The sequence below is a fragment of the Oreochromis aureus genome, linkage group 7, assembly GCF_013358895.1.
Source record: "Oreochromis aureus strain Israel breed Guangdong linkage group 7, ZZ_aureus, whole genome shotgun sequence".
Taxonomy (NCBI): Eukaryota; Metazoa; Chordata; class Actinopteri; order Cichliformes; family Cichlidae; genus Oreochromis; species Oreochromis aureus.
In genome coordinates, this window is record NC_052948.1 from 17,103,692 (window position 1) to 17,121,072 (window position 17,381).

Below are 17,381 nucleotides of genomic sequence, written 5' to 3' on the forward strand. Positions count from 1 at the left end.
ATTTTTATAAAACGCACGTAAACAAAAAGACAGCGGTACTTATAGCTAATTCTATCTACACACTTCCCACTCTGTTTTCCCGCAAGTGAAAAAAAAAGTGTCCCTCTCACTCCTCCTCCTCACTAGAGGAGAAAGCAGGAGTGAAGCTGCGGCAGTCCTTTTTGGCGGCCTCCTCCAGGTCCTGTCCCCTACAGTCACCATGCCAACCTATGTGAGGAGGAGGCTTAGCTGCGGGCCCAAAGAGACTTGATGAGGTCCTGTGATAATTAGCACCTCATTATGGAGCCCAGTGAATAGGCCAGCGGGCTTCAGGAGCCACAAGGGACCGAACAATGGAAAAAAAAACACACACACACAAGACGGAGGCTCACATCAAAGGGAAGCGCCCACTTTTTAGACCACGTAATAAAGAGGAGAAGGAAGATTGGGGAGGAAAATATTGCTCTCCATTCATACCTAAAAATATAGCTCATAATCCCAGTTTTTAAGCTTCCGCGTGTGGGTGGTTGGGTGTATGTGTGTGTGCTTGTGTGTTAGGATCTCTGCGTCACTCCAATCTGAATTTTCCCCCCCTCCGGAAGCCTTAGTTGCTCCTCAAATGCATGAAACACAGTCAGTCCTCCCACTCTCTCTCACACACACACACACACTCAGAGACAGAGAGACTTATGCATAAGCAAGTCACCATTTCAGAGTTGAACTTCAGTGAGAACCAGAGCCAGAGGGACCCCGGTTAAGCAATGTGTCCATCATCAGCATTCCTGTTCCTGTGTCGCACCATGTGTCTGTACCTCTGCTTGGCAGGCAGGCGCTAATCACACAGATATTACCATGCACATGCTGAGCCAGGTGAACCGTATTGCACTGCATCCGAGTTTAACCGCGCATTGGGGTTCATTTCGGGTGTATTGTGTCAAACACTGAACATCCTTTAAATACTAATACGTTGCTACTGTTTCACGAACTTAAATTTAAAAAAACAAACAGTAGTCTTAGCATATTGCAAAAGCTGGGCCCGTAAAGTAAGCACTTAATCTGTTCTTCCCTCTTATCTGTGCAGTGTTTCCTGTACCTCTGACTGCCACACAAACCCCCAAAAGCAGAATATTTTCACACCTATGATTAACAGTTGTCAAGCTGTTCTTTTCATCAAGCGCTTTTCCCTTTTCACTCAAACACACCTTTCGTGATTGTGCCCAGCGAGCTTAATGTTAACTTCATCAGTCCACTCCACTTCTTTTTCTAAATGAGTCTGGCTTAATCAGCTGTTGCTTTGCAGACGCCAGATTGTTGACGAGGTCGCAGGGATTGTTGATGATTCATCCATATATAGAATGTGTTTGGCCTATAAAGTTTCAATGTTTAACAGAGCACCACTCAACACTTCCTGGAGACTTTTTCCAGTGATATGTGGGGGGTGGGGTGGCGGGGGTCCTTTCAAATGCCTTTTTCCTCCTTCCTTTTCCATGACATCTCAGGAAGAGGACATTGTGAGCTGCATTTTATTTGCCTAGCCTAATTTTCAGCTGCTCAGTGAGTTGTCATGGTAAGTAAGTGTTATCACAAGGTTTTGATTTACACTTTACCATTAGGTCCGGAAATGTTTGGACGGTGAGAAAATTGCGATTTTGTCTCTCTGTTCCAGCACAGTTTAAATGAATCAGTCAAGACTGGACTGAAGTGCACTTTCATCTTTAATTTGAGGGGCTGAAAAAAAGAATGTGTCATTGACGACTGAAGAAATCATTTGTATTTTTATTAAACAGGTTAAATTTAAAAAAAAAAGAAAAAAAGAAAGAAAATGCATTGGTTGGTTTGACAGGATTAAAAGCCCTGGTCTGCTGAACAATGGTGGATGATCACAGATTTCTTTCTGTAGTAAAGAAAATCTCTCTCAGACCATCCAGCCAAGCAAAGAACACTTACACGTCCACAAAAACGAAGAGTCACATTAGACTTCACCAAAAAAATAATAATACTTTGATGATCATTCACTTTGATGATGTGGCAGGAGACAAAATCATCTGGATGACTTCCACACAGCTTCATGTTCAGATTCAAAGTTAAGCGAATAAACAAAATCTGGTTGGAAATAATATTTCAGTGGTATTGTAGCTTTACAGTGATGTGATTTACTATCGGGCCTGATTGATATCGCTGTAATGTGCTCATTCATTAAACTGAAGGCATCTATGATCATCAGCCCCATGGGTGCTAAAATCCACACGGATGGGAGTCGCACCGCTCATTTATGGAGCAGCATCAGTATGCAGAAAGCATGGAGCTAGATTTAACGATAAGGAAATATTGTGAAATATGCTGCACAAATTGTAGACACACACTTTATTAGGTACATTAGGTATCTCCTTAAAGGAGATATCTAATCAGCTAAGATATCAGTGGCAGCAACTCAGTGCATTTAGCCATGTGGACATGATCAAGATGACCTGTTGAAGTTCAAACTGAGCATCGGAATTATGGAAGAAAGGTGATTAATGTGACTTTGAACTTTGTTGCTGGTTTTAATAATTCAGAAAATGCTGATCTACTGGGATTTTTCCACACAACCATATTTTAGGTAAGGTAACTCAAATAACCATTTGTTACATCCAAGTTATGCAGAAGAGCTTCTCTTCAGAAGCAGATGAACAAAGGAGCACATGGGGTGTCACTTCTGTCAGCTACAGTTTCCACAGGTTGACTAAAATTGGACAACAGAAGGTTGGAAATTCACTGCTTGGTCTGAAGATTTCTCCTGCGACATTCAGATGGTAGGGTCAGAATTCGGCGTAAACCTGAAAGCATCCTACTTTGCATCAACAGTTCAGGCTTTTGGTGGTGCTGTAATGGTATGAGAGATATTTTCTTAGCCCACTTTGGTCCCCTTAGTACCGAATGTCACAGCCTACGCGAGTATTTTTTGCTGACCACGTCCTTCCTTTCATGACCACAGTGTTCACATCTTGTGATGGCTGGTCCCGGCAAGTTAAAGCACCATGTCGCAAAACTCAAATCACCTCACACTGGTTTCTTTGAACATGACAGTTAGCTCACTGTACTCAAATGGCCTCCACAGTCAGCAGATCCCAATCCAATAGACCATCATTGGGATGTGGTGGAACAGGAGATTTGGATGCAGGAATAATATAACTGCATCAGTTGTGCGATGCTGTGATTACAATATGAACCACAATCTCTGAGGAATGTTTCCAAAGAATTAACCCAAAAGAAGGGACAACCTGGTGATGGACCAGTGTACCTAATAAAGTGTCCGGTGATTGTATAGGGTAAGCTGTAAGTTTCAGAAGAGGGCACTACTTCTCCACACTGGTTTTGAATATTACTGTTTCAATGAATCTTTGTAGTTTATATATTTGTTTGAAGTGATGCCTTTTTTCTTTTTTGACTGAATCTATCGTGTAGATTAAAGAAAAAAGAATAAACGTGTATAGTACTGCCATGCAGACTGCATAATGTTCTGCACCGTTCTTGCCTACGTTCATGTCAAAAGTGCAGCACTACCACCCCCTAGTGGTGATGAAGGAGATAGTGTTTAGTAGAAGAGCCATGCAAATACTTGGACTGCTTGAATTAGGTTTATTTGTCCCATAAGAAAATAAGATAATGAGAAATAAAAATCAGTATTATTAACAAGGACTGCACTCATACTTTTCCGCTGATATAAATATCTTACTCAGATGGCGTTTTACCGAACTTTGTTGTTTTATAGCAGCAGTCCACATTTACAGAATGACACAAATACAACAAAAAAAAATCACAGTCACTCAACATCAATTCCATAAACAGGTTGATTTAAAAAGGTTTAATTTAACAGAAATGGTTAGACGAAGGCACATAATGCATAAAAATACAACTGATTGATCAGATAGTGCACCAGAGATGAAAACAGCATGTAAACCAGATTTTAGTTCTGTTTGTAAAACTTCCTTTAAATATGTCAAAACGGGAACAAACAAACAAAACAAAACAAAAAAATCATACAGTCCTTAAAACAGAAAGATGACGATAAATATAAACGCAAAGGTGATTATTGTGGCAGACGGACATTAAAAGTGGTCCACGGCTTCATGTGGAATTCTTGTAGGCAACGTTTACAAGACAAAATGAAATAACACAACTCTAAGTCCAAGAGGAAAAAAATATAGGCTTGTAGTTTTTCACTGAGAGCTTTTCGCCTGCATCCTCTCTGCTGCGAGTAGTGAAGGCTTTTTTTGTTGGTTTTTTTGCTCTTTTAAGAAGGGAATTGCATTTTTCCTCAGAAAAAGGCATTGTATCACAGTATACCCCATCATCTCTCTGTCACATTATTAGTAAAAGTCCAACATGAAAGTGGAAGTAGGGGAAACAAAAAGCCTAAGACATTATTTACTGTATATACAGTGAACTAAATGAGCGACTGTGCTGTGTGTCTATGCTAGAGAGCTGGTGTGTGCTGATATTACGCTACTAGCATGCGCTAATGCAGATGGATTGATTTTTTTGGCCCTTGAGAGAAGAGACAGCTGGTCTTGTCAGAGCCCAGCAGTGACTTCCGTGGTTATGGATCTCTCGTGCTAACATTAGTGTTGTTTTCCTTCCTTCCAGCTCCCTGTCACTGATGTGAAAACGCCCACTCGTAAAAGAATAATTGTTAAAAACAAACTGTGCTCTTGGAAATCAAATATATTGCACTTTAGGACAAGGCCAGACAACGTTTAAAAAAACGTAATGAAGAAAAAGAATGCATAAAAATAGGATGTCCAGTGTCGCTAATTTTTGTCTGCAGATTCTCCAGTGAAACAATTACTTTCACAATTAGAAAAATATGGTCATTCATTTTCATGCAACCTGTTAATGTACCTTAAAACTAAGCCTGAGGACACTGAGGAACAGCTTTGCAAAGTCTACCTACCAGCAGCAAAACCTCTTAAAAACCATATAACAGTTTGTGCTTTTTGTAAACGAAATGTCTGCTGGCACATATTTAGCAATCAGAATATCAAATAAATGCAAATATTCCTAAATATGGAAGCGTCCTCTTCAGTGGAATTAGAATTTCATAGGCGTGGACAACAAGACACGACGACCGAGGTCTTGTTTGAGTTTTTGAGTGTAGTTTGATTTATGTTAAAGTCAAGCCTAAGACAAACGAGAAAGAATAATTGCACATCTTTATTTATGGATTATTTACCTAAAACAGTAACTCAATAATAAAAAAATCACTTTTCCTCCCCCCTCTTGACTCAGAGCAATCACCGGGTAACTAGCAGAGTTTGCTGTTATGTAAATAAAATTTGAATGTTATATGAAATAGTTAGTAACACACATTCAAGTTCTAGAGGAGAAAAAAATCAAGAGTTTTATTTCAGTCTGACTAAAAAAAGAGAGATCTGTGTAATTGCATGGCGACTACGTCTTCTGATGATTGTACAACCAATCCTCTCAGACCGTCCTCTCCTGACAACTTACAGCTTCCGTGTTAATGATATTTTCAGTGTGTTTTCTTTCCTATTAAGCAGGCATCAATAACCTGTCTAAGGCATACTGTAAACGGTCCCAGTTCTTCCAAAATACAGTCAAAAAACAAATTCCCAGGCAGGTAGCTACCACATGATACCGGCTCCTCATCAGTGGAGCAGCGAACTTGGCAGCAGTGGAGACGCACACCAGGATGACAGTGATGATGGCCACCATGACGTTGATGCTCTTCCCCAGCAGGACTCGGGCGTCGTGGCTCTCGAGCTGGACCGTCTGCTGCTGCTGCTGCTGCTGGAGCTCCAGCTTGGACACGCGAGTCTGACACGACTCCAGGGCTTCCTGAGAAAGACGGGGAGAGAGTTTTTTTATGGGTCAGACCGTATCTCAACTTGCTAAAGGGCATTTCGCTGACCTTTAAACACTCAATTACCCAAATTCCTCTAAAAGAATTCTTCTGCATCAGCAGAAAGAGGCCGCTTGGACAGATGACAATGGCCATGTGTTGAGATATTAGACACTTACAGGCATGGCGTATTTTTTTGTGATCAATCTTATGTGATGCTTATGTGTGAAGCATCGCAACATAAGTGGATTCACCACTATTTACCTGTATGTCCCTGGCCCTTTCGTGAGCCTGGTAGGCCACCCTCTCCTCAATGCTGGCCAGCTCCTGCTTCAGATTTGCCATCTCATTCTGGTGAAGCTCTGTCAGGTCGTTCAGCTGGTCTTCCAAACGCTCATACCTGCCAGTCAACACAAGGGGATGGTTAATATTTATATCATTGCGGATTTTAAACTTGTTAACTACACGTGATATTAAGCTTATTGTTATCTCAATTCGCTTGTTTATTTTAGATGAACATTTTATATTAGTATGTCTGTTCTTATTAGGCCGGGCGGTGTGTTATTTAACAATAATGAAATGCCAAGTTCTGTAATCGTACCTGTATCTCTCATCCTGCAGTGATTGGCTGATAATGCCGTACTCTCTCTCGAACTGTGCCTTTAACTCCTCTATATCCTCCTCCAGCTGATTCTGGGCATCTTTAATCTCCCTCACCTCCTCCAGGGTCAGGGCAAGTCTGCCCTGGTTGTCTTCCCCTGTTTGGTCCCCCTTAGCCTGGCTCTGACACGACCCTGCAGACGCTCCTGCCCCTGCTGGGTTTCCATTATTGTCTGAAACAGAAGCGCTGCCTGAGGAGCACTCGTCATCACTGGGATACTTGGGTTTGCCCACTATAGAGGTGCTGTTACCCAGTCCCTTTCCTTCAGTGTCAGTGGGCAGTGGAGAAGAAGAGTCCAGAGTGGTTTTGAGGTGGGCAATGTTATCAGCGCTCCCAAACTTGTTCCTGATGAGGTTGGCGAACTCTCTGGGCTTGCTGAAGAAGAAAGGAGGAGACAGCGAAACACCTGGTCCAATGGTTTTGATCTTGTCCATGGTCGGGTGTCGGCCACTGCTTGTCATGTCCCTCAGCTGTCTGGGTGACTCCCGGGGTATGGTGCTGTGTTTAACAGAGGAAGAGCGAGCGGGAGGGCTTTGATAGATTTCACTGTCTTTCATCTTTCGATGGTACGTTTCCAGCTTCTTTTGCATCTGGGCAATGTTCTGAGCTGACTTCTGGTTCTTTTTCTCAAACACCTGCTTGATGCGCCCCACCTGCTGCTTGTCCGCACTATCCATGAGCTTCAGATACTCAGCTAAATTCTCATCTCGTGTCGTTTGCTCGATCTTAAGCTGTTCTGTGACTTTCAGTATCTTTTGCTGGAGGCTGTCCAAGCACGAGCGACTACGCTGGACCTCAAAGCCGAGAGCAGGATAGGGACTTCCATCACAGAGCTCCAGATCCAAATTATTCTCTGAAGACCCCCGCCGCATTGACAGGGGGAGGCCTATAAAACTGCTCTCTCTACTCCGGTCCTAGAAAAGAAGAAAATCAAAAATTAGGCTTAAACAGTCCTATAAAAATATACGAAATTTGGTACAGTCACGTACCAGTCAATACCACAGCACTGCTATTAAAAACAAGCAACTGGTCATCTCACAGTAGAATAAAGTATTTTTCCTTTCTCAGTTAAGAGACACTGGACTTGTACTCATTTTGCATCAATTCCCACCACCTCCAAAATATATACACACATACATGCTAGTCACTAAAAGTAACCATCCAAAATTCAAAAAAGAAAAGTAAAACGCACATCGTACCACACACACAAGGCACATAATCTACGGACACTCATCGCACAAATCCACTGTTTTCAATTGCAGTAGGTAACCTATAACTGTTTCATGCTTTTAAATGTAGATGACAGCATTTTACTGTAATTTACAAGAGATATTTTTTCAGTGTAAATAATGTATTAAAATGGTGAATTTACAGGAAGGACCTTTTACAGAATTCTGCTTAATAAAAAACAAAAAAGACAGCCATCTGGAAAAATAAATATTTTATCAAGACTTCCAACTAAAAAAGTCTGAATTCAAAAAGTATGGTTTTTATTTTACCTTTTTTTAAAGATCAGGGCCTGCCATCTAGTTTTGGCCCCAGATTTAAATTTGAACATAATATTTTAATCGACAATGAAATTACATTTACACTTCCTGGGTACGAGTCTTTAATACGGAGGGTCTTTATCATTATCACAGAGACACAGCTATGCTAAACAACCTAAAAGTAGGTCAGCATTTTTAACTAAGCATTACAATCTACAGCTGCAGCTGTAAAGTAAAAGTACATGTGACCAACTGCTCATACTATGAATCCGATAATGTTTTCAGGAGCTCATTTGCTTCAAATTACTAGCTTAAATGATTGGGGTAAACATCATTATTTTTTAGACATAAACAACAATATACAATATTTCCACATAGTAAGCCCTGGCTCGAGCACTATTCAGCATTTCACACTGTGAGGCCATCTGGGCGTGTCTATAATGCTCTTATTTGGAAAATCTGTTACATTTTAAGAGCCAGAATTTAATCCTGTTTGTTTATAATATAGAAAAAAAAACAGTTGACAAAATTCATATAACTACTCTTAGTATGTGTTAAAGAAGTGGAGCATGTACATCTAATGTAGGTCAGTGATAATGTCACACAAAGGCGCAAGGCAGCAGAAAATCCCTATTCCAGACAATGTACCCTAGTTTTACGGTTAATAACCGTTTTTTGTGATTAAAGCTGAATGTTATGCTCACTTTTTGTACTCTGTTGTAGGTTTGAGGAAGTAAGCATAATATATACAGGCTGAATAAGCAAGTTTGCATTTAGTGGGGAACTAGAAGACATCCCGTTATGAGGAAACTGTAGAAAAGCAGAGAAGCAAAAATTGAATCATGCTTCTGAGCTGCACTTTAAAGAGCAGAAGTGTCGCTTAAAGTGTAAAAAACTGCAGCCCATCGGTGGCTCAACAAACCACTTCATCTTGCAAGCTGATCACAGTGCAACACCCATGTAGTGAAAGAGGGTGTAAGCTATTAAAGCCTTACACTAAGTGTTGTACAATAAGCACTATAGGTGGCACAATACTGCACTAATCCTTAACAAATGTAACACCACTAGTTTCAAGTAAATAAACAGCCAACTCAAGCAGGCTCAATCTTGCTTAGAATTTCAGCATCGCCACGTAATGGTCACATATTGCAAGCTAAGTATCTTGACATCAGACAAATGCACCCACAGTTAACCACATAATGAAACTTCTCAACACATGACTCCCACGTGAACCTCGAGAGAAGGTTTACAGGATGATGTATGAGTACATGCCTTGTGCACACACTGAAAAACATAGTCAGCTTCTCAGACTAAAACAAAAGCACAGTCAGCAGGACCATCTCTCTGAATTCAGCTGAATTCAAGGTATCCAATTACACAGGTGAATACCATTTACCTGCTGTTTGCTCTATGATGTCACACTGAACTAGCCAAACTTGTTTAATAGTGTGATAAGTAAGGCAAGAATCTGATGACATGATTATTACTGCGACACACTGTGTTTGTACCACAGTGAACAAGCACAAACTGCTTCACGTATGTTTTTAGCCATGCATGTGGTCACGTTGGTGCAGACTGTAATCAGTCTGCAGCCACTGAATGATGTGCTGCATGATTTAGCACATATAACTATGATTCCAGGAACATATATCTACTGATGTTGTAACACCATCATCAGGCAAAAAGGCCGTTTTCCCCAATATTTAACCTAACTATCAACACAACTAATACAATGTTTAGTGCCTTGTTCCTAAAAGGAACTTCTGGCAGCAACTTTAGTAGTCCAAAGTCAAAAATTATTTCCACACCAGAAAAAAAGTTTTTTAATAAACTATCAGTTAATTAATCAAGCACTGATAATATGCAATCAAACATACAAAGCAAATTAGAAATCATGCAAGTTACACTGTTGTTTTATTCATTGCTATTCATTCAAGGTATCCTATTAGACAAGTAAATTCAGTTTACTTCCTGTAAACGGAGTATGAGGTCAGGTAAAGGAGGTAAATTCCATTAACCTGCTGCTGCCACTATGACTTCACACTCAACTAGTCAAACTTGTTTGATAGTCTGATAAGTTAGGCAAGAACTGATTATTACTAGGAGAAGCTGGTGGTTACGTTGGTGCATACTGCAATCCTCAGCAGCCACTGGATGAACTGTGACATAATTTACATATCGTGACTTTGTAAAGGCATCATCGGGTCAAAAAGTCAACAATGCAACTAATGGCATGTTTAGGGATATGTTCCTAAAACGTGTTCTGTTCGGTCTCTGCTTTCAAAGTCCAAAAAATTATTTCCACCCCAGAAACAAATACACTTTAATCAACAATCAGTGAATTAATCATGCTTTAATAATACACAAACAAAAACTTAAAGCTAAAGTTAAACTGTTGTTTTATTTATTATAATATAAGATTCAAGCTAGCCTTGTTAGTGTCAGACCATTTCACCCATCCTGGATGCTCCCCTTGAACTGACCCCTCTAAGAAGGACACCACTGGGATAACATGATCAGCTCAAAAAAAACCCCAAAAAACATGGTGGCAAACTGTGATGGCTGAGCTGACAGATCCATTATTCCCTCTAGGAATGAAGAGGACAAACTAACTGACTACACAGCATCCATCAATTAGAGAATCACTGATTTAGTGTAAATCAGCAAATGTTGGAATGCTAACAGGCTCAACTAAGATAGTGAAAACAGTAAAAATTACACTTGTTAAACATCAGCTTTTAGCATGTCGTTATGGCAAAATCAGCATTAAGCTGCCATCATGGCTTTAAACTAATCTCATTTATACACACAGACACACATATATAAATATATATATTTGTCTGTAATTACACTGCTCTTACACAGTATATTCTTTATTATGTACAGTGTATAACTGGAGAACGGCACGCTTATTTCTACAAGCAAGCCAGGGTTTTTTTCAGCCTCTGTCCTCGTCCTACTCTCACACTCTCTCTGGCATCTGTCCTTATTGAACACAGAAGTCTTTCTCTGCAGAGAAAAAAGCTTACTTTGTCATGTTCTACCTCTGCCCTGTCCAGGACTGAGCCACTGCATATGGATTCATTGGCCTGACGTAAAGCCAGACGAACCCTGCATCCAATTGTGGTCTTGCCCCATCGGCTGTGAAGGCTCTAATTCTCCACCAAACAATTGGTTTCACATATAAACCGACCTTTTAGTCAAACCTGATTTCCATACAGAACAATGAGAAACCTAATGACGCCTCGCTTAAGAGGAAGTGTAAAGTAAGCTGCTGTATTGCTCGCTCAAATTACCAAATCTTTTCAGTGTTCATATGACAGTCACAAAGAACTGCCTGTTCCACCAGACAGCTTAGACTGCATGCTATTTCTGCAGTACTTGAACAAAGCTAGCTCCTCAGGCACTCTCCCACCACTAGCGTTTACTTTGGAAATGTTCAATATCGTCCTCTGCACCATTAGGGGCTAAACACTGAGAACAGGGGTCTTACTCTGTTGCTTCAATGTGCTGAGATAACATAAATATGGAACAAGTGCAAAATAGATCAAATGGCCACCTGGCAACCACTGCTGAATCACTGCCGAGGCCTGCAGTAAGATTTATGTAAAGGGTATTGATAAAACTTCCACACTTGCACTGCACCTGAATTTCAAGCTTAAAAATGATAAAACAAGGAGCTTTGTGATATAAACACAAGTGGCTTTTAACGGGATGAGGACATAACCGTGAGAGCGACCTAAATAACACAACCCAGACATTTTTCACATTCTGGAAACCATCTGCAAGTATGACAGCTGGCAATTTCCTCACACGAGATTGATGAAATTGTATCATTTCAATTTAATAAGCACATCTGCACCACCACTGCTGCTGCTACTTAAGATTTCAAACCACTCTGAATAACCGCAGGAGCAATCTGAAGGTCTCTGCGGATGAGTGGTCCTGCTAAATGAAGTAGGCTCACGCTGATGAAAATGTCCTCCCCAAATCTGCTGAGGAGCTGCCCTACTTTTCACTCACTTTCTCCAAAAACATTTGCACAGCCAGAGACCGGTGAGATTGCGGTTACATTTTTGATCCCCCCTAATCCCTCTAATCGTGCCTTTAAAATATGTTTTATCACTACAAATGCTGTGTGTTCTCACTCTAAATAAAGTCTTCAAGATGTTGTCTTTAGAATTAGCAAGCCAGGCAATACGCCCACTGGTGTTTTGACTCACAAATAGATTTTAGTGTGTCAGTAGAGCAGAAGAAGAAAAAAACAGAGAGCGGGAGACAAGGCAGAGAGAGAGAGAACTGAAACGGATATAAAAAGGACAGGAACAGAGGTTGCTCCCAAACAGAGCTCAGCAGCACACATCATCCCAATCATCATCATCATCTCCAACAGTAGGATCAGCAGGACTCCTCCGTGCCCTCAGGGTGCTTCCTTCACAACTCAACCCTGCATGAGCCCCCTGTTCCCCCTCCCACGCTGTCCTACATAGCACACAGAGTCTGTCCAGCACCATGACCCATTTAATAAGCCCTGACCTCGCTTGACAGCATAACATAAAGATCCATCTGCATTAGCCTCAATCTTAACCCAACAAGGAAACGCTGTGTGTTGTTAGGCCTGAGAAAACCCACTCAAAACTTAGCTACAGTTCGAGGGCAAAGTCACTGCAGATGCTGCTTATCTTGCACTGCAGTGTACTCTCTCTTGGATCAATGATCTAGTTAGTGATTCAATTTTTCATGCAAAGGCAGGCCTCGCACTCATCTGCCCACTGCACCACCACGAGAAACAGACTGAGCAGCAATTCAGCATTTAAGTTCTGGGGAAGCGCACGGCGGAGAGCTCGCAAATTATTTAGAACTGGGTGGATGTGCAGGGGATGTTTACTAAATTCTGAGTAGTATGGATAAAATAAATATTGGTTTAGATTGATTGAACGTGCAGCTGATTTCTTTTCATCTTGCTGAACCCACTGCCCCTTTCAGTTTGAGTGAACATTATTATAACCACAGACATTTTCTTATGCAAACAGGAACACATTGTCCCCAATACCAGGAAGTAATGTTTGCTAGTACTCACAATCCCTTTTGCAATCTAGAGAAACCATCAGTTCACAGGGCCAGGTCATGCAAGAACACAAGCACATTCAAATACAAGCACAGGTGTTTGCACCAGTTTGAAGTAACTGGATCCAAATGACAAAACATTTGGTGTTTGGTGTGCTGTCACTGGCTCTTGGCACGCCCAAGTAAACACGCACAAACAAGGCAATGGAGCTGGCACACTCGAAGAGATGGAACAAAACTGTCCCTTCAGCCGAGAACAGAACCGCAGAGGGGAAGAAGCCCTCGATGCTTATTGGTATTCCCTCCAGCTGATCCTCATGGATACAGACGCTCTCCCACTCAGGGCTCACACAGGGAAACAGGAAGAAAACCAGCGATATGGAGCGTGAGAGGGACAAGGAGCACATCTTTCATTTTAAAGAAACCTGACCCGGCGTCTCCCCCCTCCGCTCTCTCCTCTCATCTGCATCCCACAGCTGCGTATGTGGTCAAACTTTGATTGCTTTCTTTACTGAGGGGCCAAACTGTGCACCTTATTGGACTAAAAGGAATGGGGAAACTTGCAACAGAGTCTAAAGTCTTAAATTCCCTGAATGAATGATCCCCAGGGGGTCAGGGGAATTAATTGCTTAAGACATATTCACTATTATCTTAGAAGACAAGGTGCTCCAGGACTAAATCAATAGTCCATTAACACTTACTAGTGCCTGCTTGCCTCCAGTGACTGAGAGAGTATTGAGCGGGATTCAATTAAGATAAATACGCAGCTATATTCAAGCGACCAGAACCGGTGATGTAACGAGGTTGGCGAGGACTCGAGCACTTCAAAAGATACTTTCGGCTGCTCCCTTATTCACGAGGTGTCACGGCAGGTAGCTCTGCATGTTTGGTTTGGCAGATTTATTTTTTTATAACACTGGTGCTCTTCCTGAAACAACACTAAAAGGATTCGTGTCTCCTCCCGGCATCAAACAGGAGAAAACCCCACACAGGACCTACTTTTATTTAAGGACTCTGGCATACAATGCACAGCATGTAAATATTATGCCAACGTGAAGGTCCATGTGCACCTTTTGCACGATGACACGCATGCGAGAATAGCATTACAGGTAAAGGGCACAGTTCACATATGGAGACCTGGGTCACTGAGAAATGCCACAATCTCAGCAGAGCCACCACTCAGAAAGGGCTAAAGGCAGTCTCTGGAAGCCAGCCACGAAAAGCCACGTTGCATCATTTTTGGCCTCTAACCCACTATATCTGCTGCACGATGGCTTTTTGAGAAACAAAACTGGAATGCCATTTACGGGCAACAAAATGAGGAAAAGCAAAACTACACAGCCCAGCATTAATAAACCAGCTAACAGTCAGATGAGCTGATCCACTTTACTGTGTTAGCAATTATAACAAAACTGGTCTGACTGCTTATATAAGAACCCGGCTATAAAGTTTTTCCGCATGATTCTTTCAAGCTGTACTCCAGGGGAGAAGTGATCGATTTCAATTACTTATAGTCTTAATTCAGCTTAAATTCAGTCTAATAACAGGAACTAAAAAAAAAGGGAAAAAACCCCGTAATAGCACTTTTTAGTGACGGGGTGTCAGATGTAAAGGTTCACACTGAAAATGAGAAACAGTTTGCTGCTTCATGCCACTTTATTGAAGCAGCAGGAGAATCACACGTTTTTATGTGCTAAAGTTTCTGGCTTTTAACAGATAACAGATCTGCCCCAGCCATTAGGGGACTTCTGACTCCTCGTGTGGTTTTCCCCCTAACCACCCAGTTTTAGTTAGCTACTTTTGTCAAGTTTCTATCAGCTAAAAGACTTATCATGGGACTTGAGTTAAGAGACATTCTGATACTGTGTACTCTTAAAAGAAATTGAGATTTTGAGGATATAAGCATATACATAAAAACTTGCTTTTTTTCCTTACTTTTCTGCATTGTTTATACTACATGAAATTGTAATATGAGTAGTCAGGACTTTACGTGATATAATCCTCCTTGCACTTCATGTACATCTAAAAATCAGAACTTATGTGATCGCTCACCACAAAGAAAACTCAACTGCGCTATCAAAAGAATATATTGTGGTATAGTTTCCTTTATATATCTGCTGTTATCGCTTTAATATAGATGAGCTGGGATCCTCATATGGTTGTGAAATAGCAAATAAATCCAATCAGAGTAGGTGGCTCTAAACAAGCAAATATTTGATACAGTGTTTGTGTGTTTGCATGATTAAGGTTTGTATTTGAACAACACCATGGCTGTTTTTACAAAGACCGATTCAGCAAAAATATTCCCTGGTGGAGAAAGTCAGTAAGCAAGCCGTTCGCCTGAGAAACTTGTATTGTCCCCTGTAGAGGAACCGACTTCTTGTAGGTGATTTGCATAGTTTCTTATCATTCTCTGACACCAGCTTCCTGGGAAAATCAGCAGTGAGTCTGCATATTACATGTTAAATATTCGGTACTTACTTTAGATTTTTTTGAAGTGAACATCTTTCCAAGAAAGAATTGATGATCTTTCATATTTACGAGCAATCATCATGACAGACTTGCAAAGGGAACAGTAGGCACTGATTCTAATTGCTTTGAAAGTCGAATAAATGCGGGGAGCGTATTTACCTTTTCTGTGTGACTGACCTGCTTTTTATTTGCTTAAATTGGGAGAAATCACTAGAAAATATTGATTTTATGTATCACTTGATTGAGTATATCTCTTTGATTGTTTAAAAGACGATAAGCTGTTTACATGTCCAAATATGTTTGTTTTTTGTTTTTAAGTTAACCCTTTCCGTGGGTTCTACTTACTACTTTTTCACAGCTGTGCATGTCAGTAAGGTGGGGATGGATGAGAGTTAATGTTTTTTTACCCTTTAAGTAGGTTATGAACTGAGTCACTGAGCACAAACACAGAAGCACCTGTAAGACGCAGCGCAGTACAGTAGCTTATAACAAACACACTACCTAAGCTATTAAGTTTCCGCTCAGACTATTAATTCTGCTGATAGCAAAATCGATAATCCAGCCAATATTCTTGTAAACAATGGGGGAAAATGACCAGCTCATAATTTACTTTCCAACAATACGTTTCATAAAGTTGTTCACAACTTAAAGCTGGTTCTCATACCAGCTAGCCTTACTGAACATTTACCCAATATTGGCCTAGGCTGACTCACGTATCGGACAGACTCCACACCGGTGAGCAACACAGCAGGATCACAAACCACAGCCTAAAAAATGAACAACTGCATGGAATATGTATTAAGGAGCCACGTGTTTGTTTGGTTTAATATTTTTGCATGTTTCCACTAAACTTACCACCCTTGTGTTTAGAAACCATATTTAGGAGTGGTGGGCGTGTTTCTCTAAGAATCAATAAAACTTTTCAGATTATCATTAAACCGTAGGATCAACCGCTTTCGGTAGCCCGGAGTTCAAAGAGCCCCTTCACATCTTCATGAAGACATGCTCTTTTCTACAGTATCTGTATGAGTGCGGCTCACTGAAAGCTCTTTGTTCGGGGAAACACGCAGCTTTAAAAGCGGCGCAGCTGTCGGTTTCACATGACGTGGAGCTCGAGAGGCAACAATGCATCGCTGGTACAGTACGGGTCCTGCCGTTTATCACACAACAATGCTGCAAAAACAGTCATTCACACACTCACCATCCGGCTGCTGCTGCTGCTGAGGTATTTCTCGACTTCGGACAAACTTCGCACGGACACGTTTGCGCTGGGCATAATAACCTCCAGTTAGTGGCCACTTAGGAGCTGGTGGGTCGTCACTTCGGTGTCAGGACTAGTTTAAAACTGTCGCCTGAACTCGTATCCATGTTTAACCCCCCCTTTTTTTGCTCTCTCTCTCACTCCCTTACTCACTCACTCACCCGTGCGCTGGCTGCTCCCTTCAACAAAACTGCGCGTGAACCTAAACCCCGCCCATTCGTCTCTCTGAGGGGTGGCTCAGCTGAAAGAGGAGGGGTTAACTCTTTAAACACACGTACCTGCCTGCTGTAGATAACACAGCCTTGAAGCTCTTTCTCTCTATTACCACAATAATTTAAGGTACTGTAGTTAGAAATATAAGTATTAAATACGGTTTTAGATATATTATAAATGGAAGAATCTCGTTTTGGAAAGCAAAAGTAGATAATAACTTATGAATATTTAAACCACTTAGCCTACATTTGTTATTAAAGGGGAAACAAGGCATTATAAGCAGGCAATCTACTTATCATCGATTGAACTCTTGAGAGCATTTGCTAGAGTAAAAGCTGAAAGACTGTGGTTTAAAATTACTGTTGCAAATATCAGTTTAAAAGCTCATTTATTGCTCTT

General features: G+C 41.1%; 1 protein-coding gene across 1 annotated transcript; it reads right to left on the minus strand.

Moving 5' to 3' along the window:
- Nucleotides 1-3,583: 3,583 nt before the first annotated feature.
- Nucleotides 3,584-16,942, minus strand: LOC116332691 (transmembrane and coiled-coil domain protein 3-like). The gene is made up of 4 exons (XM_031755734.2): nt 16,710-16,942; nt 6,423-7,396; nt 6,086-6,221; nt 3,584-5,817 (listed from the first exon to the last, which is right to left on the minus strand). Exons 1-4 carry the CDS (start codon nt 16,782-16,784, stop codon nt 5,512-5,514), a joined length of 1,491 nt encoding a protein of 496 aa, XP_031611594.1. The 5' UTR covers nt 16,785-16,942; the 3' UTR covers nt 3,584-5,511.
- Between the last annotated feature and the right edge of the window lie 439 nt (nt 16,943-17,381).